Source organism: Durotheca rogersii (genome assembly GCF_024521655.1).
Source record: "Durotheca rogersii strain YMJ 92031201 chromosome Unknown GGS23scaffold_5, whole genome shotgun sequence".
NCBI lineage: Eukaryota > Fungi > Ascomycota > Sordariomycetes > Xylariales > Xylariaceae > Durotheca > Durotheca rogersii.
In genome coordinates, this window is record NW_026251236.1 from 525,738 (window position 1) to 553,388 (window position 27,651).

The 27,651-nt window shown below is 54.7% G+C and overlaps 6 protein-coding genes across 6 annotated transcripts; 5 read left to right on the forward strand and 1 right to left on the reverse strand.

Annotated features, from left to right (window-relative positions):
* Positions 1–6,818: 6,818 nt before the first annotated feature.
* Positions 6,819–9,690, forward strand: GGS23DRAFT_408105 (uncharacterized protein). Its single transcript, XM_051513649.1, has 2 exons — positions 6,819–7,808; positions 7,971–9,690. The coding sequence occupies exons 1-2, from the start codon at positions 6,845–6,847 to the stop codon at positions 9,572–9,574; spliced, it is 2,568 nt and encodes an 855-aa protein (XP_051373797.1). The 5' UTR covers positions 6,819–6,844; the 3' UTR covers positions 9,575–9,690.
* Positions 9,691–10,513: 823 nt separating this feature from the next.
* Positions 10,514–12,162, forward strand: GGS23DRAFT_557623 (eukaryotic translation initiation factor 3 subunit-like protein). The gene is made up of 3 exons (XM_051515718.1): positions 10,514–10,641; positions 10,709–11,354; positions 11,437–12,162. The coding sequence occupies exons 1-3, from the start codon at positions 10,625–10,627 to the stop codon at positions 11,659–11,661; spliced, it is 888 nt and encodes a 295-aa protein (XP_051373798.1). The 5' UTR covers positions 10,514–10,624; the 3' UTR covers positions 11,662–12,162.
* Positions 12,163–13,593: 1,431 nt separating this feature from the next.
* Positions 13,594–16,602, forward strand: GGS23DRAFT_594644 (phosphatidylethanolamine N-methyltransferase; the record flags this gene model as incomplete). Its single annotated transcript, XM_051518195.1, has 3 exons — positions 13,594–13,750; positions 13,826–16,455; positions 16,549–16,602. The coding sequence occupies 3 exons, from the start codon at positions 13,594–13,596 to the stop codon at positions 16,600–16,602; spliced, it is 2,841 nt and encodes a 946-aa protein (XP_051373799.1).
* Positions 16,603–18,306: 1,704 nt separating this feature from the next.
* Positions 18,307–19,963, reverse strand: GGS23DRAFT_594645 (uncharacterized protein; the record flags this gene model as incomplete). The annotated part of the gene is made up of 2 exons (XM_051518196.1): positions 18,307–19,884; positions 19,940–19,963. The coding sequence occupies 2 exons, from the start codon at positions 19,961–19,963 to the stop codon at positions 18,307–18,309; spliced, it is 1,602 nt and encodes a 533-aa protein (XP_051373800.1).
* Positions 19,964–21,662: 1,699 nt separating this feature from the next.
* GGS23DRAFT_408214 (uncharacterized protein) lies at positions 21,663–22,135 on the forward strand. Its single transcript, XM_051513650.1, has one exon. The coding sequence runs from the start codon at positions 21,824–21,826 to the stop codon at positions 22,064–22,066; it is 243 nt and encodes an 80-aa protein (XP_051373801.1). The 5' UTR covers positions 21,663–21,823; the 3' UTR covers positions 22,067–22,135.
* A 1-nt stretch (position 22,136) lies between these two features.
* Positions 22,137–27,263, forward strand: GGS23DRAFT_408221 (uncharacterized protein). The gene is made up of 3 exons (XM_051513651.1): positions 22,137–22,630; positions 23,733–26,329; positions 26,387–27,263. The coding sequence occupies exons 1-3, from the start codon at positions 22,350–22,352 to the stop codon at positions 27,097–27,099; spliced, it is 3,591 nt and encodes a 1,196-aa protein (XP_051373802.1). The 5' UTR covers positions 22,137–22,349; the 3' UTR covers positions 27,100–27,263.
* Positions 27,264–27,651: the final 388 nt, after the last annotated feature.

Genomic DNA, 27,651 nt, shown 5'->3' on the forward strand with positions numbered 1-27,651 from the left:
TGCGCCCGCGCCAGTGCCGGAGCTGCCGACCAGGAGACAATCCGAGGTCTCTAGGGAGGGTCTAGGCGGGATGCTATTCCCACTCATCTGCCTGCCTTCGCTGTATTCCCACACGGCCTAGCCGGCGCGGACTCTAGGCATGGTGTACGATGATGAGAGACGGCAATAGATGTTGATCAGAACAATGCAATCATTGCCAGCACCACCACCACTATGGACATTGCTCGATTTACGTATTCGTGTCCGCGCATGAATGGGATCTGCCCGCCATTTGTTATTCCTCGATCCGACGGGCACGTCTGTAATATATATCATATACCTACGTATTCCGCGGCAATCTTTGTCTTCATATAGGCACCCGGTGGTGGCTACCAGGCGATGGTGGCCTACGCCTGGAGGAGAAATTACGGGTGGTACGTACGGTGTCATATCTCACATTCTCTCTCGATGGCAGTCGAACGATGCGCCGGGAATGGCGCATGTTGCGATATCTCGCTCCCACCCTCGCCTACCTATGGCTACCATCGCGGGCGGGTAATTCATAGTAGCATCGTTCCCCAGCACCCCCCTCCTCTTTCCCAGCCACGCCGATCTATCAGGCGTCTGCTCCCGGGGGACGATCGAGAGAAGGTTGGCTAGGGAGTAGTTGCCTAAACGCGCAGTATCCCAAGAGGAAGTTCTTCCCAGTGCTTCGATGACGGACGAGGCGCCAGCATCCGCACATGTTTCGGGAACCATCCAATTTTCGGTACCTAAACGAGGGCTGCTGAATGTCACCTGATGGTACGTGGCTTTGTAGTCGAAAAGAAAAGGTGGCGGGACAGGTTAGGCACATTATGCCGGTTCGGCACTCTTCGGTGCTCGATGGGGGGGGGGGGGAGGGGAAAGGGGGTTGGCGCATCTACAGATATTACAGATACAGATACAGACGCATATTCCAATAGTGTTATGATCCGATGCCGAATGGCGAATGAGACTCGGGCTCGACCGGCGCCCCTACTCGGACTCCTTCCTTGTCAATATTGTTTTGCTTACGTCTGCTATGCTCTCGAGACGCCGTGGCCAAGATAAAGCCCAAGTCCATATCCAATATTTCGATGTGCGTGTAGGAGATGGTTGATGCAAGAACCAGAACACCGCATAGCTGGGGCATCTGATCCATGCTGTGGTTGGCGAGCAAGTGCTTAGACGAGAGACCCTCCTCCTCCCACGGCCCAGGCTCGGCACTCTCCTGCGAAGCGGGAAGCACGCACTTCCACTTCGGCGACCCTCTGAGCAGCCTTCGGACGGGGTTGCTAGCCGGCATGCGGGCTAGGGGCTGAGGAGTATGCACGAAATGTGATGACTTTCTCTCTATCGCAGCTGTGGCGGGTGCGTTCAATAGTTGGAAGAGATGCTGCAGCCTGTGCCTAACGACCTTCCCTATCTAAGGTCTCGTAAATCTCACGGACATGGGACAGCCGGCTACCGGATCTAACCTAGGGAAGACCCGCGCAATAGAGGCTTACTGTCGGGTTGGCGAGAACCGGCGGCGAATATCGAACTAGTAGACGCGGCCTTCGGGATTCCTACCCCGCTTGGCGATGGTGTTATACCTGTTGTCGTAGACGAGCCCGACAACCATCTCTGTTATTCGGCCTATTCCTCGCCATACTCCCTACATCCATCACGCCCGGGAACTGCATACGCCTCGACCTTACAGGTCAACTGTGGACTTGCCAATATGCCCTTCGAAAACCTGGGGAATACTAGGATGTTCTTCTCCTTTTCCACCCCTCTTCTCTCTCCGTTTCCTCGGTCCTCTCTGTCCTCTTGCTTTCTTGCGGCTCAGGGGGGGGAGGGTCCCGACGCTGCAGCCACCGGTGATATCGACACATATGGCTGCGTCCAGCCGTTCATTCGACGATCGTAGACTCCTGATTCGCAGCCAGGCATCTAACCTTTGCTTCTTCGATTTTCAATCTCTTTCCTTGGTGCGGCTGCCTTAGGCGTGTTACGTAGGTGTACATAGGACACGACTTGAAAAAATATCCTAAGAATTGGTAAGGGGGCACAATGAGGAATACTTTATTTTTTATTAATTTTTTAATAGCAAGTTTGTCTTCTCTCTTCTCTCTAGCTCTTGGCGGACACGGCTGCTGATGGTCAATGCCGCCTCAGACCCGGTGGTTCGGGTAACGTGGATAAAGCAATCTCTACGACCATCCTCGACGCGTGGCGGCCCTGTTGACAATCACCACACCCCTGTAACGAAGCAGTGGGATTCTAACCCTGAATGTCTTCGGTAAATAAGTAGTGCCTTCATCGAGGAACCCAACAAGTTCCGGACCGGAGTCGCTGCGGAATGACAGTAGCGATTACTGGTTGGTTGGCTGCCTGGTAGGTGGCCAGCCACAAAGGATTCTCGACTATAGGGGGTAGGCGGTGTTCGGCGCATGCTTTTTATTTTTATTTTTTTGTTTTTTCATTATGTAGGTAGGTATCAGCGACGAAGAAGAGGGTGGGAAGGGGAGGATGGGGGCTCTCGCGGAATGTGCTGGCGCGCGCTCGTGAACCGCTACTTGTAACGCCGAGCTGAAGTACGGCAGTTTGTGTAGATAGTAAGTCTCATAATACTGTCGATCTGGGCGAAACAGTATAGGTCTACCTCCCAAAATCTACCCCGGAGCCTAGTTGTGCGACCGCAGCTTGACAGCTGTTCTAGCTTGAAGTTCAGAACCATTTCGAAGCTTGACTTGACTGAGCTCAGCTCGGCTCCTGTCTGCTATCCCTGGCCCTCCCTTCTGTCCCCACTTCCTCCCCAGCCTACTCATACTACTGCAGGAACCACAGGAACTACAGGGACAGAACTTGGAAGAGTCGACGCCACCATACGTATGTGCGGAAATACTGAGGGACGATGTGTCACAGTGAGACCTCCGGCCAGCCTAGATGCCGCAGCACCTGATCGCCTTTGCCACAATGCCACTGCTACGTGTGTGCGAGTCATAGAGTCTGGCGAGGCATAACACGCTTATAACGACTTGATAGAAGCTCGCGCAGGTCGCAGGTGTGTGTGTAGCGACGTCTCAGTGTTGAGGTGTTAAGACGATTTAATCTCCGGATGCCGATACCCACGATTTCCCCTGGGCTTGGATGCTCCAGGTGGATGTGCATTACGGCACCTACCTCAGGTACCTATATTTTATACTAGCATGTATCTCTACACACGGGGGCTATAGAGGGACAATATAAGTTGGTCTCGTAAGCAAAAATGATGTTCAAGGATATTATTATGACGAGCGGAGGGCAATCGGTGTCGTATCCTCATGTTAGAATTATACGGAGGAGAATGTGAGTGTCAGCTGAGGGCATATGCAACATGCAAGCACCCTCCTTTCCGCGTAGTATGAGATCACGGGGGTTGCGATGTAATATGGGTTGGGTTATTTCTTCCCTTTTCCCCTCCCTCTCTGCCTCTTCCCCCCGTCCCCCCCCCCTCTCTCTCTGTTTCCATCGAGTCAATGGTGGAGGTTCGGCTAGCATATGAAAGGGACCAGAGAGAGACGTCTGAATGAGACATACATGTGTGTAGGTTTATATCCTGCCTACACTTCTCGTAACAGTTGGGTCGGCAAGTCTATTTTTGAACGCCGATTAGTTAGTCAGGCCGATGTCAATCAATGCGATCAATGCAACAACACAGCGAAGCTATCGCCTATCTCGATGGGAACTAACCTGCTCATAATTTGTGTCCCGTGTCAAAGCGCGCGAACAGCCCCTGAAGTTCTACGCTCCCCTCTTCCCGCCCCAATCTCTCTACTTAGGTAGACGATATGTCCGTGCTAATACACACGCATACACATACAGACGTAGGTAGGTAGGTAAATAGGTGGCAGGAACCCTAGCCGACCGACAGCCCAGGCTTCGACCTAATTTTGGAAAATGATCTACAGAAAATACCGTGGCATCTGCCTCCCGAGGTTCGTTGCAATTGTGGATTGTGGATAGATGCAAGGATCGTCTCTGTATGTCGTATCGATCAGATAACTACTGGTCGTTATGTTGCGGTACATAACATAAACATATCTTACCCTGGGTACGTGATATACGAGTGCACGTATTAGAAGGTATGTATGTAGGAACTGTATGCCGTACGGCCACCATGTCTTCTTGACTTAGACACGCAGCTCACAGTGGATACGTAGACCAAGGAGGGTGTAAGGGGAAGTGTAATGTAGCACACTCGGACAACTACATCACTTGCGTTGCAGATTCGTGGAGTGCAGATATCATGTGTGGGCGTGAGAGCGCCCAAACTGCACCAATCTACACATATAAGGTGGGCGGCGATAAAATTCAATAGTCCCTACAGGCTTTCAGCTATGTGGTACCGTGTGGTCCTCTTGGTTGTGTAATCCCGAGCCACGATGCTACCATGACGACTATTACGCCTATTCCCTTCGGCCTCTGTCCCATCCATGCGCGTGTGGGTGGTATCGGATGGGTTCAATCGGGTTCGTCGACTACACCACCAATTGTTTATCGGCATTTGTGTGACATATATTAAGCCCATTGCCGGAAAGGGATCTCTACTGGAACCCTAACTCGAGGGGAGTGGGCATCGCGGTTGTCGAGAATGCGACATTGAATCCCCTCCCTGCCCCCCCTCCGCTGGGGAAGAACCAGGAGCATGCGGCACCCCTGGCATTTCACTGTGGTGACGATATCTTCTCTCGCGGCCACTGGACTCATCGAGAGAATGTGTGGGCTCGACTTTGTACTCAAAGTCGTTTCGTAGCCCCCTCTGCCCCTCCTCCCTTGCCCCAAACAATGCTTCGCAGCTCACCACGAGTCAGCAGCGAGATCACATCCCGGCCGGTTGTTGATTTGTCCTGGTCACCAGGGACCCCTGCAGCCGCGTCTCTTCTCACAGGTCCAAAACAACATTGGAAACCCGGAACACACGCAACGTGACGAGCCTAGCTACGGAGATTTGAACTCGACGATAATTGGCCGTAGGTAGGTAGCCATATAGTCTGCCGCTTGCTGTTGCGCCCCGAAGCGACGCGGGACTTTTCTCCATTTCTCTCCGAGCAAGATCTCCAAGCCTCTCGCTCTAATCTGGTCCTTCTTCCGAATAAGAAGCGGCTAGGCGAGCGACGAAAAGAAAAGAAGAGAAGTGAGAAAAGGGACGCATATAGTGGCAGTGTTCGAGGAAAAGGGGGGGGGGGGGGGGAGGGGGAGGGACTTTTGACGTGCATACATACCTGTATATTACTTACACCTACACTTACTTACATATGTACATACACATCCCCGTCTACAATTTTATCCCCGTCCACACACCTACCTACATAATACATACCTGTGCTTCATGTAAGTAGGTATGTACGTGTAGGTAACTATTCCGGGGCTGTCGAGTAAGCCAGTCTCTCGCGTTAGCGCTCGGGAAGACTAGGCCTGTCTTCGTAGATAGCACCAAAGCGATCTCGGTTGGCGAGTTCGAAAATACACACAAGGGGACGATAGAAGAGACGATAGAAAATACTACCTCGCGATATATGTGCACCCGCATGGGTATGTGAAGTGAAGCAGAGCTAGGTAGGTAAGGATGTCGGTAGGGAATCCTAGCAGCCCGAGTGACCTCTTCGTCGCAACTCCAGCCACCAGACCTCCCGCCTCATAGGATTCGAGTCACGACGACATCAACGGTACGTTAGGTAACTCGAACAAGGCTCTTGGTATCCATTATGCACCTGGTAAAGGGAGGCGTTGGTATTCGATAAGTACTGTCGATGGCACACGCCAGGTCCACGCCACGCCGCACGGTCTTGGGCAACCGGCGCGCTTGGAGATCCCTGACCGGGATGCACAGTCCCTTCTGCCCTCTTTTTCCCTGCCGTCCACGGTCCAACCCATGTCCTTGGCTTGGGACAGGGGTTCCCTCTCGCGAATCCTCGCCTAGCCCAGCCCGATTCTCTCGTTTTTCCCTCTCTCACGGACGTGAGATGACAATATGTATGCAGGCAAGACGCTCGTTGTGTCCACTCTTACGCCCTCTACCCTCCCCTCTTCCTTTTCTCTTTCCTCTTCCCACTTGAGACCGCGAGTAGAAGAACATGAGACTGCCAGCAGGGCCTCATCTCGCATATCGAACACCCCTCTATACTAGACTGTACCCAACCTTCAGCCTTCTACCATCCTCATCAACTCGGAGCGGTTGATTTCTAATTTTACCCTCCCCGATAACTGCCCCCTCCACTCTCGGCTCGTTTCTCATGGCCTGACGATCTAGACTTTTTTGCTCTCCTTCACCTCAACTCCACATCTAAAAGTCGTCCTCTGGCCACTTCCCACTTAGTCTAAAGCGAAGGAGTTACTAGTCAGACCCCGTTGGTTAGTTGCGCCGGGACTGGCGGTAGTCTGTCAACTTGAAATTCCGAGGCCGATCCCGCGCCTCGCGTTGGGTACTACAAGGTTGCCTTGACCTGGCGTTCACGGGCCTTCACTGTTCCCCTCCTCTCTTTCTTTCCTTCCCCTCCTCGCGAGCCTACTCGTTTGTAGCTATCGATATTCTGGAGCGCTACCGTCACTAGCTACGGTCTTCAAAATCTCGCACGCCTTTTTGAGACGTCACTCCTTTTGTTGCGCCGGTCTCTTCCTCTTTACGCGCCGTATGTTGTCCGGCACCTCCACGGCGTGCCGTTCCGTCTTTTAGACCGCTTGGGCCCTTTCTTAAATATACTATACCTGCCTACTTGAAGACCGGTCCAGAAGATCCGCAGTCGCTAATGCCTCGCTGACGTTAACTACAACTCCCCCTTCCCATCCCCCCCCCCCCCCCCCTAGAAATACCTATACGATGGCGGACCCAAATGTTGCAAATGCGAGGAGTCCAAATCTCGAAACATTCTACAATCGCCCACGCGACCTGAGGCGGGCACGGCCACCGGATATCACCATCCTTAAGAACGAAACCAGAGTCCCACTGCGCCCGGAGAGGTTGTCAAAGCGCGAATCCAAGATCGGTATAAGAAGCATATTTGGCAAATCCAAGACGGTGAAGGATAAAAAAGCCGCGGAGGAACCCTCGTCTCAACGGGAGTCGTCGCGACACGGCGGAATACGCAACTCGCTAGCCGAGATCGGGAATTGGCCCCAGAGACTTCAACACTCTCGCTCAGAACTCTCTCTCTCCAGCCCGGCTTCGTCGAGGTCTACAGTACCCGATACCCCGTCGTCGATGTCGCAAACGCGACAGGGCAGTATTGGCGTCAGCAAGAGCAAATCTCACCAACCGGCCTCTTCGAAGAGCAGAGGTTCGGTTACGACCTTCGACCCGCCGCCGCTATTCCAGATGTACCCTCAAGCGATCAAGCATGCGACGCTACCGACCTGCCTTACCTCGATAGATGCTTTGGTCCGCTTGGGCGGCTCGAAAAGTAACCTGACGCAGAACGACCCTTCTCGAAGCGATCTCGCTCTGGATCAGGACGAATCGGAGAAGAAGAAGAAGTCTAAGTCCGCGCCGGAATGGACGGACAAGATCTACTCACTCATTACCTCGGGATACTTGCTTCAGTACGCGGCCGAGGGTTCCTTTGACAGGCTACCCGAGAAAGTCTTGCATCTCACTCGAGACTCGGCTGCGTATGCCACCGACCTGATCCCCGGGAGGCATTGGGTTGTTCGGGTGGCTTCCTCTACAGACGCGGACGGGAATCCGTCATCGGATACGAAGTCTTTTCGAACGAAGCTCGCCCTGAGGGGGACCGAGAAGCGGCAGGTCTCCAACATGCTTCTGGTTTTTGAAAGCCCCGAGATCAGTACGTAAATATTAGCCCTGCCTGTGAGCCCCTTTCCGTCTATCCGGGCGGCCTGTCTGAGGCGGAGGGGATGGTGGAGTGTTAGGGATTACCCGAGACATGTTTTACAGCCCGTAATCCCAGTCACCTGGACATAACAATTGCTAACTTACACTACTATAGTGGACACATGGCTTGCCATCTTGAGGCGAGAAATCGAGTCCCTGGGGGGTAAGAAGAAGCTTTCGGAGACTGGGAAAGCCGAGGGGGACGACGAAACCGCTATGCTGAGGGCTCAGGCCAGCCAGAGGACTCTGGTGGTTCGGGATCCGGACCGGTTCTCGCGCATCCTCTCGCAGGATTTCTCGTGGACTCCAGGTAGCGTCCCCGTCGACTCCAACGAAAGCGAAACCCCCAATCCCCGCATGTCAGAATCAACTCTAGATGACGTCTCGACTACCGTGAGCATGATATCATCAGATGGGTTGCGGCTGGAAAATCTTCGGGATAGCGGGGGCGGTATTAGTGGTAACCGGTTCTCCTTCATCTCATCTGGCCAGCCAACTATCGTGTCCTCGGCGGGATCATCACCGGTCAACTCCCCCATTCGCGAGAGCTTCTCTAGTTACGACGACGATTGTCAGGGCCCGCCCGCCATGACGAGCCCGGTGCCGATGCAGGAGGCCAGGCCACGCCCGAATGCCGCCGCAATCGTTAACCGCAGACAATCAATGCAAATGATGATCCCGCACTTCGATCCTGACGTAGATCTCAGCATCCACCCGGATCCGGCCTCGCCAAACGTCTTGTCTTCCGCTCTTGACGGCAGGCACCAATCCGTACCCAACTTTAGTATACCTCAAACAGTTAATCGACGGTACTCGACGATGAATCTCCCTAGTTCCAGCTCTGGAGTGAGCCAGCAGCAAGTGCCCGATCGGGACGGGTCTACTAGGCCTCTTCGAAGGAGTTCCCCAATGGCTCTTTCAGTCTCGCGCCCTCTATCGATTGTTCTCGACCAGCCGTCTCCAAGAGCGCCCTACTCATCAACCCTTTCAACCAGCCGAGTCCTGTCTCAAAAGGTGTCCGGCGGCCTGCCATCCAGGTCCGCGTCCCAACCTCACGCCACTTCCAAACTAAGGCCACAAGAGAGATCGGAGGCATCGAAGCGTAATTTCAGCTTATTCCCCAGGCAGCCCGGGAATCTAGCTCAACGGAGCGGTGGCGCCACCACCAATACAGGACACCGTGCTAAGGGCAATTCTCACAGCAGCGTGGAAATCCCAGCGCATCCACGCGCCGGAACAGGTCAACCTCACGCCGTCCGTCCAGTCCAGGCTGAGATTAGGAGTCGTATGAGCGCGCCAGAGCCGATACGAAGAGCAGCTTCGTCTTTGGAGATGCGAAGAGGGTGGACAACTCCGACGGCTAGGCAGTTGGCTTACAAACGAACCACCATAATAGCTGAGAGTTCGTCTTCACGCAATCGTCACTCGTTCATTTACGCCAAGCAATACAACCTACCCTCGATCGAAGAGACGGGCCTCGCGCCACCACCATTATTCCCACCAAATCGCTCGGCACCCTCTCTCAGGACGCCACAGGAGACCCCGTCGACCCCAGAGCAGCCTCTGGCGGTAGATGCTAGCCCTAAGTCTCTGCTGAGCCGAAGAAGCCTGCCCCAGCTGGCTGAGGGGCCCCCTCCTGCTCCCCCGCCGACGTGCGCCCTTCCACCAATCCCCGGAAAGCGTTCCAGCACACCTGCGCCCAGCAGCATTAAGGTGTGAAGCCTATACCGTATTTGATAATACGCCGTCTTCATACGGAACTCCCCCCCTTTTTTTTCATTAATCTTTTTCTCCCCGTTTCTCCTTCTACTGGGTCCGGTATTTATCTTTTTTTTCTTTTCGTGTATATCACCAAGTAATATTGTAAAACTCGAGGGATACGACATCGCGTCTCGTGTGCAATTGCACGGCTAGAAGTATTCTTCTGTAAAGGTTATAATGGGGGTTAGGCATGCGGGAATTACCCAGGAGCTTAATGTCGGTCAACTTGGATGCTGTTTCAGCTGGATATATCCAAGAGAGGGAGCAGGGCTTACTTACACGCAATGACGGAGTTATGATTAAAGATACGGGGAGGGGAGGGATAGGATACCAATCTATTCGCCGTACGCACGTCTGCGAAGACGCTGTACGGCCATGGCGACAACACTCGACATTTCTGTTTATACCCAAGCGAGAGAAGATCTCAGATTGGAGGCTTCCGGAACCCCCCGAGAACGCTTATTAAAGTAGTATATGAGATAAGGCAGCTTCAAATAGTACTTACACGCAAATGCGCAGAAAGGAAATGCGGAGAGGAATAAAACTAGGGGAATGAATATGGACGATCCTGTGTGGCTTGCGTGTACCCACAGGCGTGCTTCTCGGCTGGTCCGCTTCCTGTGATCCCACAACACTAGCTACTTATTAGAATCTTAGGACGCTGGACCTGATGCCGTGGATCTATTAGGAGGATAACCGGGAGCTATTGGGAATTGAAGAGCGTATTGCCGATTACGGTGAATATCAGCTCCAAGTCGATGGGGTGGCTGGGATCCACACAAGTAACTATGGAGTTTTGTGGCGGGCAGGGGTTTAGGTGGCTGGTGGCGCGGGCAACACCGATAAGATACCTAGATATTTCGAACCCCACACTTTGCATGAGAAACCCGGACTTGAAATTAATATTTCCAGGCCGCCACACAAAACTAGACTGCCGACATCAAGTGTGATTCGTCATCCGTCTTGCCTGCAATCGTAGAAAAACACCGAGCAGAGCTGTCGGAAACCATGGCATCCAAGAACAGGTTAGAAGCCCTTCCGCAATCTAACGCTGGGCCTCCTCGCCAATCGGCCGTACTGACCTCGGGGCAGAGACTGGGCTGACGATGACGAGGGCGACGAGGTCGCGGCCGAGCTGCCGCCCCCGCAGACGATCCAGAACAAGGACGGCACCAAGACGACAATCACGTACCGCTACAACGATAACGGTCAGAAAGTTAAGACGACGCGGCGGATCCGACTAGTGACGCACCGCGAGGTGGTGAACCCACGCGTCGCCGAGCGCAAGACCTGGAAGAAGTTTGGCCTGTCCGAGAAGGACGGCGCCGGCCCGCAGATGGACACGACGTCGGTCGGCGAGAACATCATCTTCCGGCTCAGCACGAACTGGCGCAAAGACATCAAGGACGAGTCCAAGGACGCCAACGCGAACGCGATGAAGGAAAAGCTCAAGGACAAGACCGTGAAGTGCCGTATCTGCAACGGCGAGCACTTTACCGCCCGTTGTCCTTACAAGGATACCATGGCGCCCGTGGGCGCCGAGGGCAGCGGCGCTGACCTAGGGGCTGGGTTGGGAGACGAGGCCGCGTCTAACGCTGCCGGCGCTGCCGGTGCTGGGAAGAAAGGGAGCTACGTTCCGCCTGCGCTTCGCGGAGATCGTGGCGCCTCTGGCGGTGAGAGGATGGGCGGCAGCAAGTATGGCGAGCGGGATGACTTGGCTACGCTGCGTGTCACGAACGTGAGTATATCTTTTTCTTCTTTCTCTCCCCCTCCTTTTCTATCAATAACTGCGTGCATGCATGCTCACGGCTCCATTCTAGGTCTCCGAGATGGCGGAGGAATCCGAACTGCGCGACATGTTCGAGCGCTTCGGCCGCGTCACCCGTGTGTTCCTCGCCAAGGACCGCGAAACCGGCTTGGCAAAGGGCTTCGCGTTTATCAGCTTCGCAGATCGGGGCGACGCCGTCAAGGCTTGCAGCAAGATGGACGGTTACGGGTTCAAGCACCTGATCCTGCGCGTCGAGTTCGCCAAGAAGGCCGCTTAGAGGGGTTTCAAACGGTTATCGGGAATGCTTCGCGCCGGGGCAAAGGGGCGGGCAAAAACTTGTAGGTAAAGGATTACATCACGTTGAAATATAATGAGACACGGGTTCTGTTCCATGATGCGACATCGCATACGCTTCGTGGCACAACAAGGAGTTTTGTTTCTTCTTTCTTTTTTAGGGGTCTCGCCTAGTTTTGTGATATCCTTAGAAACATGCAGATTATTCGGTTCCCGGCATCCGACCCCCAGTATCGTCCAATACACGATACCTTCTCTCCCCTAGCTCGCCTATTATTTTGCCAGGCAACTTGTCTACCGAACGATGCCGGATCTGGGGCGAGAAATGGTGCAAGGGACACAGGGACGATAGCCTCAGGTTCTTTCCCTACGACGGGCAAGATACGCCACACACGCACTCTCTCTCACTCTCTCTCTCACTCTCTCTCTCGCTGTTACAACTCTCCCGAGTGGCGCCCGATTATAATTATGCTGTCAAAGTCATGGATGTCTAGCCTGACTGGCTGTAGATCCCAGCCATCCTATTGACTGGAGCTGATATTCACCGTGATCGGCAATATTCACCTGAATCCGGTTGATATAGGTAAATAAGCCTTCAATTACCTAGCAGTTCTAGCTCCTAGCTATCCTCCTAATAGATCAACGGTTCATCAGGTTCGGCATCTTAAAAGGTTCGCATACTGGTCGATTGCTAACTAGTATCCTGGGATCACAGGAAGAGGGCTAAGTCGAGGCGAATAGCTACACAACTGGGAGATATTGTATTGCAATATGCACTGATATATGTGAGGTACCTACGTGGTAGGTATTTATTTGCCTTCCTTGGGTGCCCCTTAAGGCGGGTGTAGGTACCTGAGATAAGGTAAGGAGGTACCTGTATTTAAGTGATTGATTTTAGAAGCCATCCTTTAAGCCGTACCTACCTGCGTGCCTATGTGATGTACCTGTAAACTTTGGGGTGTCTTAAAGCACCTGATGTATTTAGGTAGATATAGGATACGGGGATGTTTATACTTCTAGGTTAGGAGGTTAGGTACCTAAGTGCGACAAAAGTGTACCTACTACCTTGGGTACCTGAAGTACCTAAAGTATACGTATATCCAGAATTTGGAGATTACAACATGCATTAATATGTACCTGGGCGAACGGTGCCAGCATGGCAGAAGCAAGGAATTCCTGCCCGCATCTGCCCGCGACAACCCGACAAACATTCCAGAACCTACGGATGGGACGTGCTGATAACCATCAGCCTCCCTCGCCCATCGCGTGTCAACATTACCTTGCATCTCGTCCTTGCATGTGGCGCACATCACACACCAGAAGGAATCCTTCCGCCTTGGAGTCGACGAATAAGGGCGACATATTCGTTCAGGTACCGTTCTCTTCTCGGTATTCAACCGGTCCCAACATCACCAGCATCCGGGTGCAACGCTTGCTGCAGTTCCTACGGAGCAAGTCGGCCCCCGGGACTTGCAGTAATTCAACCGTCCCAAGCTACGGAGGGCCACGGTGACGTCGTGACCAAGACATGTACTCAACTGTAGATAAAGCACATTAGACACAACAGACACAGCGGATACGGATACAGCGGACAGAACGGACGCATGACGTGGATCCAACCATCTTAACCATCATTAACCAGACTTGACCTAATCGAATACCACCTATGAGCTCCGGCGCGTCTTGCCAAGTCTGGAATTTTTCCCGCTTTCGTTAAAATTCTCTCCGCATCGTCAATTCGCCTCTATCCTCCACCGGCTTCCTCGCCTTCTCATTTAATTGCCCGGCGACGCCTACCCTTGGGTTCTTGCAGTCTCTCGCATGGCAAGCAGACGCAGTCGGCCATCGAATGTCGCCTCTGGGAACTAAGGAACTGGACAACTCTCACTCACCGGAAGGGCCCCACGGAATGACCATGGATACGGGACCCGATCTTATTGCTGGCGCGGCGGAGCTGCGTCGTAGACAGGTGTCCACAAATGCAGATAGTGAGACTGACGATGATGTTAGTGATGCTGCTGCAGAGGCACCTAAGAGCAGGAAAACCTTTGGCCGTACCAAGGATGGAGCACGTGAGCAAGCACCCTACGTAGAAGACCGCTCGCATAGACAAATCCATGACTAACAAGTGTGTTCCCCTCTGCTAGTCTTCACCGTTCCTGTCACGCATGACATGGTGTCGCAACTCCTAGATCCCAGAGAGCCCAAGAACGCATCGGATGTAACTGTGCTCGCTGTTCTGGCCGCACATATCCTGGTAGCCTATCTCTTGCCAGATCCCATTAGACGGCCCCTCTTTGCCGTCGTCTTCTTGTTCTGGCGTGCTTCGTACAACCTGGGAATTGGCATCCTCCTACACCTGCAGTCAAATGATAACAAGCTGGTCGCGTGGGCTAGGAAGTGGAGGCTCTTTGAGAACCCCTCTACCGGCCGGAACCCCAGGCCGTGGCTGTACAACTTTCTGAAGCACGAGTTGGAGGTTAAGGTCCCGGAAGATTACAAGTTCGAAACGGCCCCCATCGAGTACAACACATGGCTTGTCTTTAGGCGACTAGTGGATCTTATTCTCATGTGTGACTTCGTCTCCTACTGCTTGTTTGCAATTATCTGCGGGCACCGCCCCGAAGGAGAGTCAATTCCTGCCACCATCAGCCGATGGCTCCTCGGTTGGGTCCTGATAGGCTTCAATCTCTGGGTCAAGCTCGACGCCCATCGCGTCGTGAAGGACTATGCCTGGTACTGGGGCGACTTCTTCTTCCTGGTTGACCAGGAGCTGACCTTTGACGGCGTCTTTGAGCTGGCACCGCATCCTATGTACTCGATCGGCTACGCGGGCTACTACGGTATCTCTATGCTTGCTGCTAGCTACTCGGTCCTCTTCATCTCCATCGCAGCCCATGCCGCCCAGTTTGCCTTCCTGGTCCTCATAGAGAATCCTCACATCGAAAAGACGTACAACCCCCCTGCCCCCCGAAAGCGCCTGGATACTTCTAGTTCGTCGGACACTTTCGTGCAACCCGAATCAGCTGCGCCGGCGAGACCTAGTGAAGCGCCCTCCCGAATCCACAACCTGCTGGGCTACAAGAACATCGACCTTCTGCGGAACGTAGATTTTTCGACCTTGTTGCTGGTGACCTACTTCGCGGCCTTGACCCTATCGACTCCGCAGACCCCGTTATACCAGACCCTCTTTGTGATTCACGCTTTTCTCTGGCGACTCTGGTATTCCGTCGGATTGGGTGTCCTCCTCACGAAGCAATCTGCCAACAAGATGTGGACCCGCCACTTTTTGAAGTTTGGAGAGACAGTAGATGAGGGCTGGCGTCAGTGGAAAGGGATGTACCATATATCTCTTACGTTATGCCACTGTGCCTTCGTAGCGGCCTGCTGGAAGATGTACTCCGCACCGGTCGACTGGAACTACGGGTCTGTGCTGCTGAGGCATGTTATCGGTGTTAGTCTCATCGCCCTTCAGATATGGACGGCCGTGAGCATCTACGAGTCGCTGGGCGAGTTCGGCTGGTTCTTTGGAGACTTCTTCTACGACCAAGGCGTCAAGCTCACCTACACGTCCATCTACCGCTTCCTGAACAGCCCCGAGAGGGTAATCGGCACGGCTGGTCTATGGGGTGCCGCTATCATTACGTGGAGCCGGTCCGTATTCGTCCTGGCGCTGGCCAGCCATCTTCTCACCGTCGCATTCCTCCAGTTTGTCGAGAAGCCGCACATGCAAAAGATCTATGGCCGTAGCCTGAGGCGCGAAGCTGGCCTGACGAAATTCATCAAACGTTCCCTGCCCCCGCCCGTCGTGGAGTGGCAGTCGAGCGTGAACAAGGTCATGGACGAGACGTCGCATTTTGTCGAGGACTTCCTGGACACGGCTCGCCCCAAGTTGGCTGCGGGCGTTTCGACCATCGTTAGGGACACCACCGCGCTCTTCAATAAATATCCTGCTCGCCTGACATTGACTAAGCTCTCGCCTGATCTCGCCGGATGCGACCCGAAGTACTATTCCATCGCCGTGCAGGGAGAGGTGTCCGGAATTTCTGCGCTGTCAGAACGTGCTAGTGGCAAGGAAGGTACCGCGGGACGATTCCCGAACCAGCTCAAGACGATGATCTTCGAGTACGGCGCGCCCATCAAGGTCAAATGGAGGGCGCCGGCAAGCCACGGTCGGAAAGATTGGATCGGCTTGTATATGGTCGCCGACAACCGCTCCCGCGAGACTACCGAACTGTCGTCCCTCGGGCGGTGGATCCCGATCGTGCCCGGCCAGTTTGGATCTACAACGGCCGACAAGGGGATCCTGGTGTGGGACCAGCCGGTCCGGGATTCGGATAGCGCCGAGGTCGATCTGGTGAGCGGCGAGATGGTGTTCTCGGGCGACAAGCTGTGGTGGACACAGGGTGTGTTCGAATTCCGGTACCACCACGACGGCAACCACAACGTCATGTCCATCTCGCAGCCCTTCGAGATCCACATCGGACGGTTCGACTACAGCGACGTCGAGGCCGACAACGAGGGCGCGCTCCAGCAGTCGATCGAGTCGGCTCTCCTGCCGGTGGTGCGGAACTGCCTGGACCGGGACCCGGACATCGCGCCGGCGGCGGCGGCGGACACCTTCGGCGGCCACGTGGAGAGAGACGGCAAGTACGCCAAGAGGCTGGTCTACGCGATGCACCAGATGTTCGGCATCGAGTTCGCGCCGGCCGTGGTCCCCGCCGACGGCTGCGCGAGGAACCTGGCCTGGAGAATCTGCAACGCAAAGCAGGTCTTGGTACGTCGCCCTCCTTACATCCCGGCCCCTCTTTTCGGGCCCGACAGGGAGTGAGAGCGAGGGTGAGAATTAACTAACTTGCTTGCTTGCTAGGCCCCCTACAGCATGTCGTACTCGAGAGGGACCGCGACGCCGGTGGACAAATAGGCCGGCCCGGCTTCTAACCCCGTAGGTCTCAGACGAAAACTTGCGTGGCGGCACGCCTGGAAGCTGAGCTACGCATGCGCATATACGCCTACATACTAACTATCCACGAACGCACAGCGCGGTCGTCGCAGAGCTGAGAGCCTAGCCTATCTCGGCGGTTCCCACCTGTCGTCGCAACCTTTCGAGTTCCCCCCCCCCCCCCAAAAAAAAACTTGGGCCTGTTCCCGCGTAGGATCGTGTGTGTTATGAATACTCGTTGTTGTCGTTTTTGCTTTCTGAGATACCAAACAAGATCCGGCAGCCCTCGTGAAAAATATGTCGTGGTATCGGTAATGCTGGTAAGGGCTACCTAGGTAGGGCACTAGGATGGATATTGGGGGGGAAGGCGGGAGACGACGTCGTTGCGTGTAGATAGTGCTGGGAGTACCAACATAATGTTAGATAATGTCTTTTTTTTTCCCTTCCCTTCTTTTTTTTTCTCACATGCGAACTGTGAAGCCTCAGGCGCCACACGTCGCGCCCCCCCCTATTTTCGCTTCTCTCAGCTCTCGCTCGCTAGTAGGTATAGTTCCCACCGCGGGGCGCGCGCTGGCTCGGATACCTACTCGTACACATACCTCCCTTTCTATTCCCGGGTTATGGGCTAGTAGTTACCTGGTGGTGGGTGTTGAGGAGGGGAGTAGACTACCGTACGTGTTCATGTCTCCGGGTTCAGATCGGCTGGGAGGCCGCGCGATCTCTTACTACGTGCGGATCCTGCTGGTAGGAGGCAGGGTTTGAGCAGCTACCTAGGTATAGGATTGTGTGCGAGTGCCGAGGAGAAGATCGAGAGAATCGTGGTTATATATGCGTAAGCATAGCATACTAATAACTTATATATATACCTGAAGGTATTCCCTTAGGTACCTAGGCACCTATATATCAGCTCAAGCCAATAGGTGTACCGTGAACACCAGTGTCCCACCCCTTCCTAATATTGCAAATGAATATTGCCAATGTTATAATAATTACTAGCTCCGTAGTCCCTTCCGTCTCCGCCGTTGCTTAACCTCTCCATGCCAATGCCGCGAGAAAGGTGAGGAGGGAGGCGATCGGTAGGAAACCCAACCCCCCCCCCTCCTCCTCCTACACCATAGATTTCCTCTCGACCGGTTCAACTCGGAAATCCTTCACCGCGAACCCGCGTTTTAAAGCACGCCTTCTTGTTCCCCTGGGCTTAGAGTCTACTATATCTGAATTCGGGATTCAGCTGAGCCGTCCCCGGATTATCGCCTGTGAAAATGTAGCCATGGCTCCGGCCGGGGTGGCGATAGGGATTAGGGGGAGGGGGAGAGGGAATGGGGTGTCTCTCCTCTCTCGTGTAAACGTTTGAGATGCAATGGCATAGATCTCTACATACAGCAATACCGTACATAAATACACATCCCTTATAGGGGAAGCATTCATCCTTACCAGGTGTTTAGCTCCCCGAGGCCCTGGGGTATCATCAAAAGGCAGGTCATGCAAGTGGGGTCTGTCGATGCTCTTCTTGTCCCTTCATTCGAACTGCCTCCGACAGTGAAGACACACACGGAATGCCGCGGGGGGTGACCATGAGGTACCGAATGTCCACTGAGTTGATTTGGCTACCGACATAGCTCTGCTACGACCACCCCCCCTTCGAAAGACGCAAAAGTTGCTTACCTTTGGTGTTTTTTTTTTCTTTCAACCTAGACTGGGAGACCTCGTGCCATCATCCGCTGCCTCGGAACTACCCTGGATACCGCTTGCCCGCCGAGCCTTGGCGCCCGCCTTGAGCTGCTCCCACTTATCCCGGTATCGGTCGAGGTTTGTCTTTAGCTTGTTGTTCTCTTTCCGCAGCTCATCGTTCCGCCTCCCCAGCAGCTGCACCTGCTCCTCCAGCTCCTGGGTCCGCTTCGCCAGCGTCTCGTCTGCCGACGCGGCAGCGAGCTTACTAGTCCCGCCGCCGCCACCGGATGCGAGGGGTGACGCGGGGCGCATAAGTCGCATGCTCTCCGCCAGCCTCATACCCGAGTTCTGCGACATGGACTCGAACGCGTGGAGGCGTTTACTCAGCTTGTCGAGCATGTCCTTTAGGCTCTTGTTCTCGAGATAGAGCTCCTCGACCACGTTGGTGAGCCCTCGCTCCGAACGGGTCTTGCCGGTTAGCTTCTGGAGCGCGGGCGAGCGGGGGACCTGGGATTCCCTGGCGTCGACGAAGTCGTCCTCGTCCACTTCCTCCAGTAGATTTCCCGGCACGCCTTGGGCGACCGCCTCCATCCGGCGCTTCTCTTTATCGGCAAAAGTCAGGATGCTGGCGTACGAGGCTGTATGACCGCTAGTTGGCACGACGTAGAAGGAGTCATTGGCCGACGGCCCGTCGCGGGACACCGCTCTGAGGGCCGCCTTCGAGTATAGTTTCCTCAGGTCCGGTTCGGCGGGAAAGGAAGCGGATACCCTGACCTTGTTACGCTTCTGTGCCGGCGACTCAGGAACGGGGGCGGGTTCCTCAGTCTGCTCCTCGCTGATCAGAGGCAGTCCTGCAAAGGCGAGCGGCGCAGAAATCCTATTTATAATGCTGCCAAATGCGCTGTAGAACCGGGAGAAGCCTTCGTCAACCCCGCTGGTTGCACTCTCCGCCCGCTCCTTGTTGGGGATCCCGGCCGGCAGGCCTGAGCCAGAATACTTAGCAAGCCTTTCCCTGTCCGACGGAAGCGCCACATTGGGCTTGTCGGAATTGTCGAGCATGCTTTGCATTTTGGTCCTCGGCCCGCTCCTCCGCGACGCAGTCTCCATGTTGCCAGGAGCCTCGGTGTTAGAGACGCTCGGGATCAAGGGCTGGGTCCTATATTTGGAGCGGATGCCGCGAGCGGAGGCGAGATTGCTGGCAATGGAAGCACCTAGATCGCGCGCGGGGTATCTCGGCTGCTTGGGGAGAGTTGGCATCGGCTGGGCATTCTTCTCGCTCGAAGCACCACCAATCTCGGGCTTCGCGGCTGGCAATATGAGGGTTACGCCAGGCGCGGCTTCGTCCTTCTCGCTACCTTGCGAGCCATCTTCGGAGGTCGGCTGAGAGGCTGGATGCTTGCCCGGGATCTGAAGAATTTCGGAAAGCCTCCGGTGATGTTGCTCGAGCAGCTTCAGGGTGCGCAAGGCTTCGACGCTACTGGTATTCTTGGCGGCGTTGGCGAACTCTCCGGCGGCCCTAGTGTGTTCATTGACCGCCACGGTGGTGTCGGAGGTCTGGGTTGCGATGGAGGCGGCTCTCGCGTGATCGTGCGCCTGCGATTCGGTGAGTCGAGAACCGGGGAATGGCAGACCGCCAACAATCTCTCACCTTGATCAGGGGGGAGGACTCCATGGCTATGTACGTAAAAAGGTCGATGCGGTAGGATAGGGAAGGGAAGCAAATGACTCGTGCGGCTGCGATCCTGGCCCAGGTTATCTCATGATAGGTGAGACCAGGAGACAATTAATTAGGAAGCGATTAGGAACGGACTAGGAGTACGAGCTAAGGGGGGAGACCGTTGTAGGGAGTTGTGAGTGTACGGGAGAAATAAGGAGCCGAGGGCGGTGGATTGGATCGAATTCTGGAGGTTAATGAAATGCCCAGGTTACCAGTTGGGTACCCGATATGGGTGGAAGGTGTGCGGGAATGGGGATGGATGTATCTATCCAGTTGAAGAGGAAGGGGGAAGGGGAACTGGCCAGGTAAGGTAAGACCCGTTGTACTGGCCCATGCCCACTTCCTTTCTTTCTATTGGCCCAACATCTGATGCGACATTGCCGTCGGGTACATGCTTACCTAGTTACCAGGTAGGTACCTATGTACCTAAGGCGCACTTACAAGTAAGTACCTACACAGATCCGAAGCTGCCTGCCTGCCTGCCTGCCTGCCTGCGGATAAGAAGACAGGTGAACGCGATATTGAGGTATTTATAACTCCCATATGGGCCTGAGGTATTTACCTCTTAGTATAGGCTGCTCACGTGGCTAAATAGGTATATACCTGTTACTTCCCTCTCTGATCTTCTGGTACCTACCTACCTAGGTAGTAGGTACCTAGGTAGGTCGTAATCAGGTACCTAGGTAGGTAGGTAGGTGCCTCCTCCTCGCATGGTATGCAGCTACTACGCGAACAGAGCGGGGTGGACGGGGCCTAGTTAAGGGGATAGGTGAAAAAGGGTCAAGGAGAGAGGAGGTGGGTGCTATTACACAGTAGTGCGCGCAAATCTCCCGACCGACCGAGTACTACGTAAGTTACTACGTAAACTTTCCCACGGATAGGGCTTGACGTCGGATTGATGTTGGCAAGGAGGCATTAGGTGGTAGGAGGAGGTCAGGGGCCTCGTTGGATGAAGTCTTGTAGGGACGGACTGGGCGCAGGGTGTATGTGTACGTACCTACGTGTGTGTGTTAGTGTGATCTCCTATCATGTGATACCCCGTGTTATGGTGTTTCAATTGCATATCTGGGTGAGGTTAGGGCTCTTTACCTGCCCATTTTCCGCGTGGCCGGTAGGTATTTTTAACGGCTCCGTGTGGACGGGGGGATGTGTACTCGTATTCCTCTTTTCTTGTATCTGGTAATCTACTCCTTGGTGGGGGAGAGAGGGTTAGCGGGGCTATTGCTGGAGCCTGCGGGGGCTTTCTTCGACGTCTAGAGACGACGTATTACATGTAAATATGTAGGTACGTACGCGGTCGTCGTTGTAGATCCTCCACCCCATGTAATTATCGTCCCATAGCTGCGACCCATTACACACCTTCGCTCCGTGAAACCGGCGGGGTACCAGGGGCGACGTCAAAGGAACCTTCGTCTATCGATGTGTATGTATACCTATATGAGGTATGTACTCACACATATAATATGTACCGGCCTACCTACCTAGGTACCTAGTTAATTACCACGGCGATTACCACGGGTGGTTGCTTTTAAGGGGCTCTATCCGAATGATTCTCCCTATGTCCCCTGCGTATGGGGCTGGCTGGCTGGCTGGCTGGCTAGCTTGGACTCTCCCTCGTCAGGAATGCCATGCCACGACGTGGGTTTGCGACTTTGACCCGAGAATCGGGAATGAGGTCAGGAATGTGGATGTGGGTTGCTTCCATGTATGGAGACAGAGAACCTAAGGGATAGCATGTGCGTGTGTGTGAGAGAGTAGTGGCGTAGAGGCATGTACAATTGATCTCCCCTGTTCCGTCGTTAGCTTGATGGCTCCATGCCCTATTCTGTCCTTTTTATTGTCTTCGTCATCCTCCCCGTCATCCCCTCCATCCTTCAGCTCTATTCATCCTCCAGCTGTATTCAATATCTGTGTTCCCATACCTGCCCATCCTCTGCCCGCAGGGGATTTTTATTTAATACCGTCCCAAGTTTTGGGGGGAGCAACCGAGGCTATGACGACAGCAGCGCGATAGACTCGTCACTAACTAACAAGCTGCCGTCTCCTTGTCTCACTTAATTCTCCTTGACCTACCTAGCGCGGCTGACAGTTGATGCTATACGCGGACCAGCAGCTTGTCCCCCCCCCCCCCCCCGTCTTTGTCTGTACGGCTGCTGCTGCTGCCTAGGGGCCGGCTGGTAATTAGGCACACGCTTGCCGGCTAGAGTCTCTTTTCTCCCTCTCTCTCTCTAATCTAGGACGACGCCGGCGCCGGCGCCACGATTGTTATTACTCCTAGCACCGTCAATCGTCGCCGCCGCCGTCTCCCGTGTACACCGCTGCACCGTCTCTGCTACACAACATGGACGTCGCCAGCCCCGGAAACGCCAAGGTCGGCAAGCTACTCCCTAAGAAACTGGCGGGAAAATGGAAAAAGCAGCCTTCGAAGGAGAGTTTCGGGTCCACGGCCAGTAGCGAAGATTTTCCCCGCGGGAGGAGTTTAAACGACCACGAGCTTCCCGACGACGGGTCTCTCCCCGCTACGCATCCGTTCGGACCGGTTGGCGGGATAACGGACGGTGACGACGGCGCAAGGGGTTTCCGGGAGGCGGCCGATGCCGACGATCCTGACCAGCAAAACTTGTGAGTATTTGACGATTTCTCGTTCGTTTATCTTGCCCTTTACCTTAGATTTTTCCCGCCCCCGCTTCGATTTCCTGATGGTTGATGGTTATTCGATCCGCCGTTCCTCGATTCGTCCAACCTGGTGTCGGAATCACTCGACCACATTCATACATACGTGACATCTATCCGTCCCCTACACGCGTACATACATACACATGCACATTACATGCATGCACAGCAATGGCATGCTTGAGCACATTTATCTGCCTGTCGCCTCCCTTCCTTGCTGCCGGCTATACGGCTTATACACGATACCTCCCGTCTATCTCTACCTACCTCGCTGTGTCTCACCCTTCCCCTCCCTTCCTGTCTTTGGCCAAGTTGGCCAATCCGCGAGCACAACGTAATATGGCAGTGGGATGCAGCATAACAGCCGGGGAAAGGACAGGGGAAACAGGGGATCGAGGGATAAGAGGGAGGGGAATCAGGAGGTGGGAGAAATGAATTGGAGGTCTACGCATTTATTCGTGGCGACTCTGAATAACCCCCCCCCGTACATCCACCGTCTTATCCTCTACACGCGCACCTGCACCGTCTTGCTTTCATGGATTACGGCGAAAGACACATTACACATCTGGCATTCGTCTACATACCAATTCACATACTCTGGTTTTTTTTTTTTCGCTTCTTCCCCCCCCTTGGTTCTCTCCCTCCTTCTCCCTCGCACTCGGGTTCCGCTGAATAGTGAGCACGACCAAACCGGGCCAGAGCCATCCTTGGCGGCCCAGTCGCTGGGTCTCATCTTCCCAGCTGGCTCCGCTGTCGAAGCTTTGAGGCTCCTCCATTTTCGATTGACACTTCGTTTCCCATCAGCTCGTACCTCGTATCCTCGCTTCCAGGCCATCTCCCCCCTTCGCTCCCGCAACTCGCTCCCTCGGTTACTGCCTACATACACATCGTCTTCCCTACGTGCATAACCCGATTTTCCTCCTCGTAGGCCACGTTTCCCGCTTGACTAGGAGCCGCCGTAGCTTCGCTTTCGCATTAGGTCGTGGTATTATGAGTCGTTGCAGCAAGCCACTGAGCTAACAGCCAGCCCTCTTTTTTTGGAATCCTCCAGCCGTTCCAACAGGTCCGCCTCGGTTCGACCTACTGTGCCGTCAACCCATCCCTCTCAAATTGGCCAGCTGACAACGTCGTCGCCCCTCATTCAAGCCGATCACATCCCCGAAGCACATAATAGAAACCAAGACGACCTGAGCGGCCTCTCTCGATCGGCTACCTTCGTTCCCACTGCTGGCTTTTCCTTCGAGCCGCATCGTCCCTTAGTCACCAGTAAGACGGGCTTGCAGCCACTCCAGGACCCGTCTACACGTCGGTCCAAGTCGCCTACTAGCAGGATCAGGGACGCCTTCAAAAGTAAGAAAATCTTAGGCGGTGTGGAGGACGTCGAGTGCGACAGCCGAGCAGACACTATCGACCCCGACTTGCCCAACACGTCATCCCGAGCCTCGACCGCGGGATCCGCTTCGCAGCCAGGCTCCAGCACCGTGTCCCAAACCGACACGAATGACACCCAGGTAGCATCATCCCAGCGACCTCATCGATCCAGCAGCCCGCCGCTCGCAGACACGTCGGCTCGCCCTCGTACACCTCCAGCGTCTGAGCCGGCCGCCCCGGTCATCGTGAACACCCCGCCGACACCCACCGAGTCGCATCACTCCCAGCGCTCGCGGAAGGGCTCGTCTGCCAGTACGAGCTCCAACCCCAATGTGGTTGTTTCTTCTTCTGGTAATATGATATCGCACCGACGGCTGAGGTCAGGATCTAGCGCAAGCGTTGGCCCTAGCAAGCTGTCCAACATAACACTAGCGCCTTTGACGCCGACGCAGGAGAACGCTCCGCCGCTGACTCCGGGAGGCGGGTTCTTCTCGAGCATGCTATCCGCTGCTCAGAACGCTGCCAACACCTTCAGTAGCACGATTACCAACACGAACGTCGGACCGGGTGGGGGCAAGCCTAAGGCGAGTACGGCGCGGGAGACCCGACCGGCCGACGACGATAGGGTGGAAGTCGAGCCCTCTGTTGCGCAGTCGGGGGGTCCTAACATGGGAGAGAAGGAACTGGCGGTGAAAACCCTCGGCATGGGTGATTTAAGTCTCAGTCAGCTGGGTATCCAGGATGCCGGCAGTGCCGCACCTACCCCTATCGCTTCTAGATTCTCCGAGCCTACCACCGAACCCCGGGGACGCTCCGAGTCGGCGCCGGTGGACTCCGTGGCTGCGTCCGTCAACGATGACGGACACTCTGACGATCTCGGAGTTATCCATCCGCGGGCTGCTGTCGAATCCGCGGCCACGAGCCCTCCCACTAGCATATACGAGGGGAAATCGGGAGTCCAGCGTACCGGTAGTGTGCGGAGTGCTATCGGTCCAAGGCGGAAGCGCGGGAGCACAGGGGGGACCGCGGGGACGGGAACAACTATCGGGGCAGCTATTGCGGCAGCTAATGCTTCAGTGGCTCACCCTTCTGCCACCGGTAGCGTTCCTAAACTCACAGGGTTTGCCGTAGCGAGTAAGAAACGCAATCGGGATTTCCATGCCCTATTTAAGAGTGTCCCCGATGACGACTACCTGATAGAAGACTATAGCTGTGCTCTTCAGCGCGAGATTCTTGCGCATGGCAGGCTCTACGTTTCGGAAAGTCATCTGTGCTTTAGCAGCAACATCTTTGGTTGGGTGACGACCCTAGTTATGAGCTTTGACGAGATCGTGTCTGTCGAGAAGAGGAGCACTGCCCTGGTTTTCAAGAACGGCCTCATGATCACAACGCTCCACGCAAAGCATATATTTGCCAGTTTCGCGAGCCGGGACTCGACGTACGATCTGATCGTCAACATTTGGAAGCTCGGACACCCCTCTCTGCAGAGCTCGTTGAATGGCGTCTCACTGGAGGGCACCGGGGGCGACAAGACGGAGAAAGTCGAGGAGGGGGAGGCCGTAGTCGGAAGCCGGAGTGGAACAGGGTCAGAAGACGAGGAGAGCGAAGACGGAGACGTCTACGACGAAGACCAAGACGACGACGACGACGCGCCCGAAGCTTCACCGTCAGCCGAGGCAAGCCCGGCTGACACGGACGGCGAGAAATCTGCAGCGAGGAAGGTGTCCGGTGCGGTAGCTGCAAACGGCGCCACAGACAAACCCGATTCCGCACCGGCGGCCACCGGCGTGGCTGATTTTCCAGGGCCGGCTACACACGCACCGACAGACTGCGGCGATGCTGAGACTCATTACGATATAGTAGTGGGCGAAGACACCATTCCCGCGCCCCTGGGGAAAGTGTACAACCTGGTTTTCGGGCCTGCATCGGTATCCTTCATGGGAAAATGGTTGACCAACGAGCAGAAGTGCACTGATTTGCAGATGGAGGACAAGAAAGGGTTGACCCTAGACAACAAGAGTCGAGGATACACCTACATTAAGCCCCTGACTGGTTCGATAGGGCCGAGGCAGACCAAGTGTCTAGTAAACGAGACACTGGATAATTTCGATCTCGAGAAGTGCGTCAACGTATCAGTCGCGACACAGAATCCGGATGTGCCAAGCGGGAACGTGTTTAGCGTCAAGACAAAGTACTGTCTGTTCTGGGCTGAAAATAACTCGACGCGGGTAACGATCAATTGTACCATCGAGTGGACAGGCAAGAGCTGGCTTAAAGGTAAGATGATCTCGGGGCACCCCTGACGCGAGAACAGAAGCTCACATACGTTGGTAGGACCGATCGAGAAGGGTGCCAAAGACGGCCAGACCCAATACTGTAAAGATCTCTTCGCCAGCTTGAAAGCAGCGGTATCTGGCCCTCGTTCGGCGACACTCGCTGGTGGAGCGGGCAAGGGTAAGAAGAAGCGTGCCAAAGGCAAGTTTCACCAGGCCTCGAAGGAGAGCCTGGCCAGTCCGACACAACTGGCGGCGGCCAAGTCACAAGATTGGGGCCCGCTTGAGCCTCTGCATGGCCTCCTCGGTCCCGTCATCGACATTATCAAGCCCGTTCTGACCGGCAATGTCGTGTACGGGCTCCTTGTCGGACTGCTGGTAGCGACGTGGTTTGGCTTTGGCTTCAATGGCCGACCGGGTGGTGCCCGATACGGCCACGAGATGGGATTTATAGGGTATCCGGAGCGTGCTATCGCCTACGAGGAGATATGGCGCCGCGAGGAAAGCGACCTGTGGGACTGGCTAGAAGATCGAGTAGGCCTTCAGCGTCTGAACGAAGAGACGATACCCGTGCGCAAACGGGTAATGGAGCCGCAGACGGTGGAAGAGAAGCTGCGCGAGGAACGTATGAAGGAGAAGGAAGTCGAGGAGGCCATCAAGATCACGGAGGAGAAGCTGCAGGTTCTGAAGTCTGTCATGGACCGAAAGAAGTCGCCGAAAAGATCTAGCGGACATAGTAGGCCGACGACAAACGTACCGGCTTCGAAGAGATAGGCAGCGAGCTATAGAGTGGAATGGGGCAAAGGAGGGGAGAGAGGAAGGGAGAAAGACTGAGTGAGGGGTGGGAGGTTTGATATACAGGAGGGCCAGCACACCGCACCTCAACAACCCGCAAACACCACCACTACTTAGATAGTTGTTGCCTACACGCACACACGCACACACCGAGTTGCCATAGCGGATTCCATATGTCAGCACGCACGATGCCACGACGAAGCCCACCGAATTTGCTATGTAAGTCAACCGGTATTATTGTACATTGAAAAAGCATAGGTTTTTTTTTTCTAGCTTCGTGTCGGTGCCCCCAGCGTTTTTGGCAACGTTATAGGTATAACAGTCGTCTAGCTTGTAATAAAAGGGATAGGAGTATAACTTTGCACCAAAATGAATCATCTTCTGCTTTGAAATGTCGGGCCACGAATTTCTCTACCATTTGGCTGCCCTGGGAGATGACTTGACTGACTATTTTAGGTAGATAGGCAGGTGAACCACGGTATCCCAATATAACGGGTTGCCGCTGACGGTAGGTACCTAGGTATATGTAGG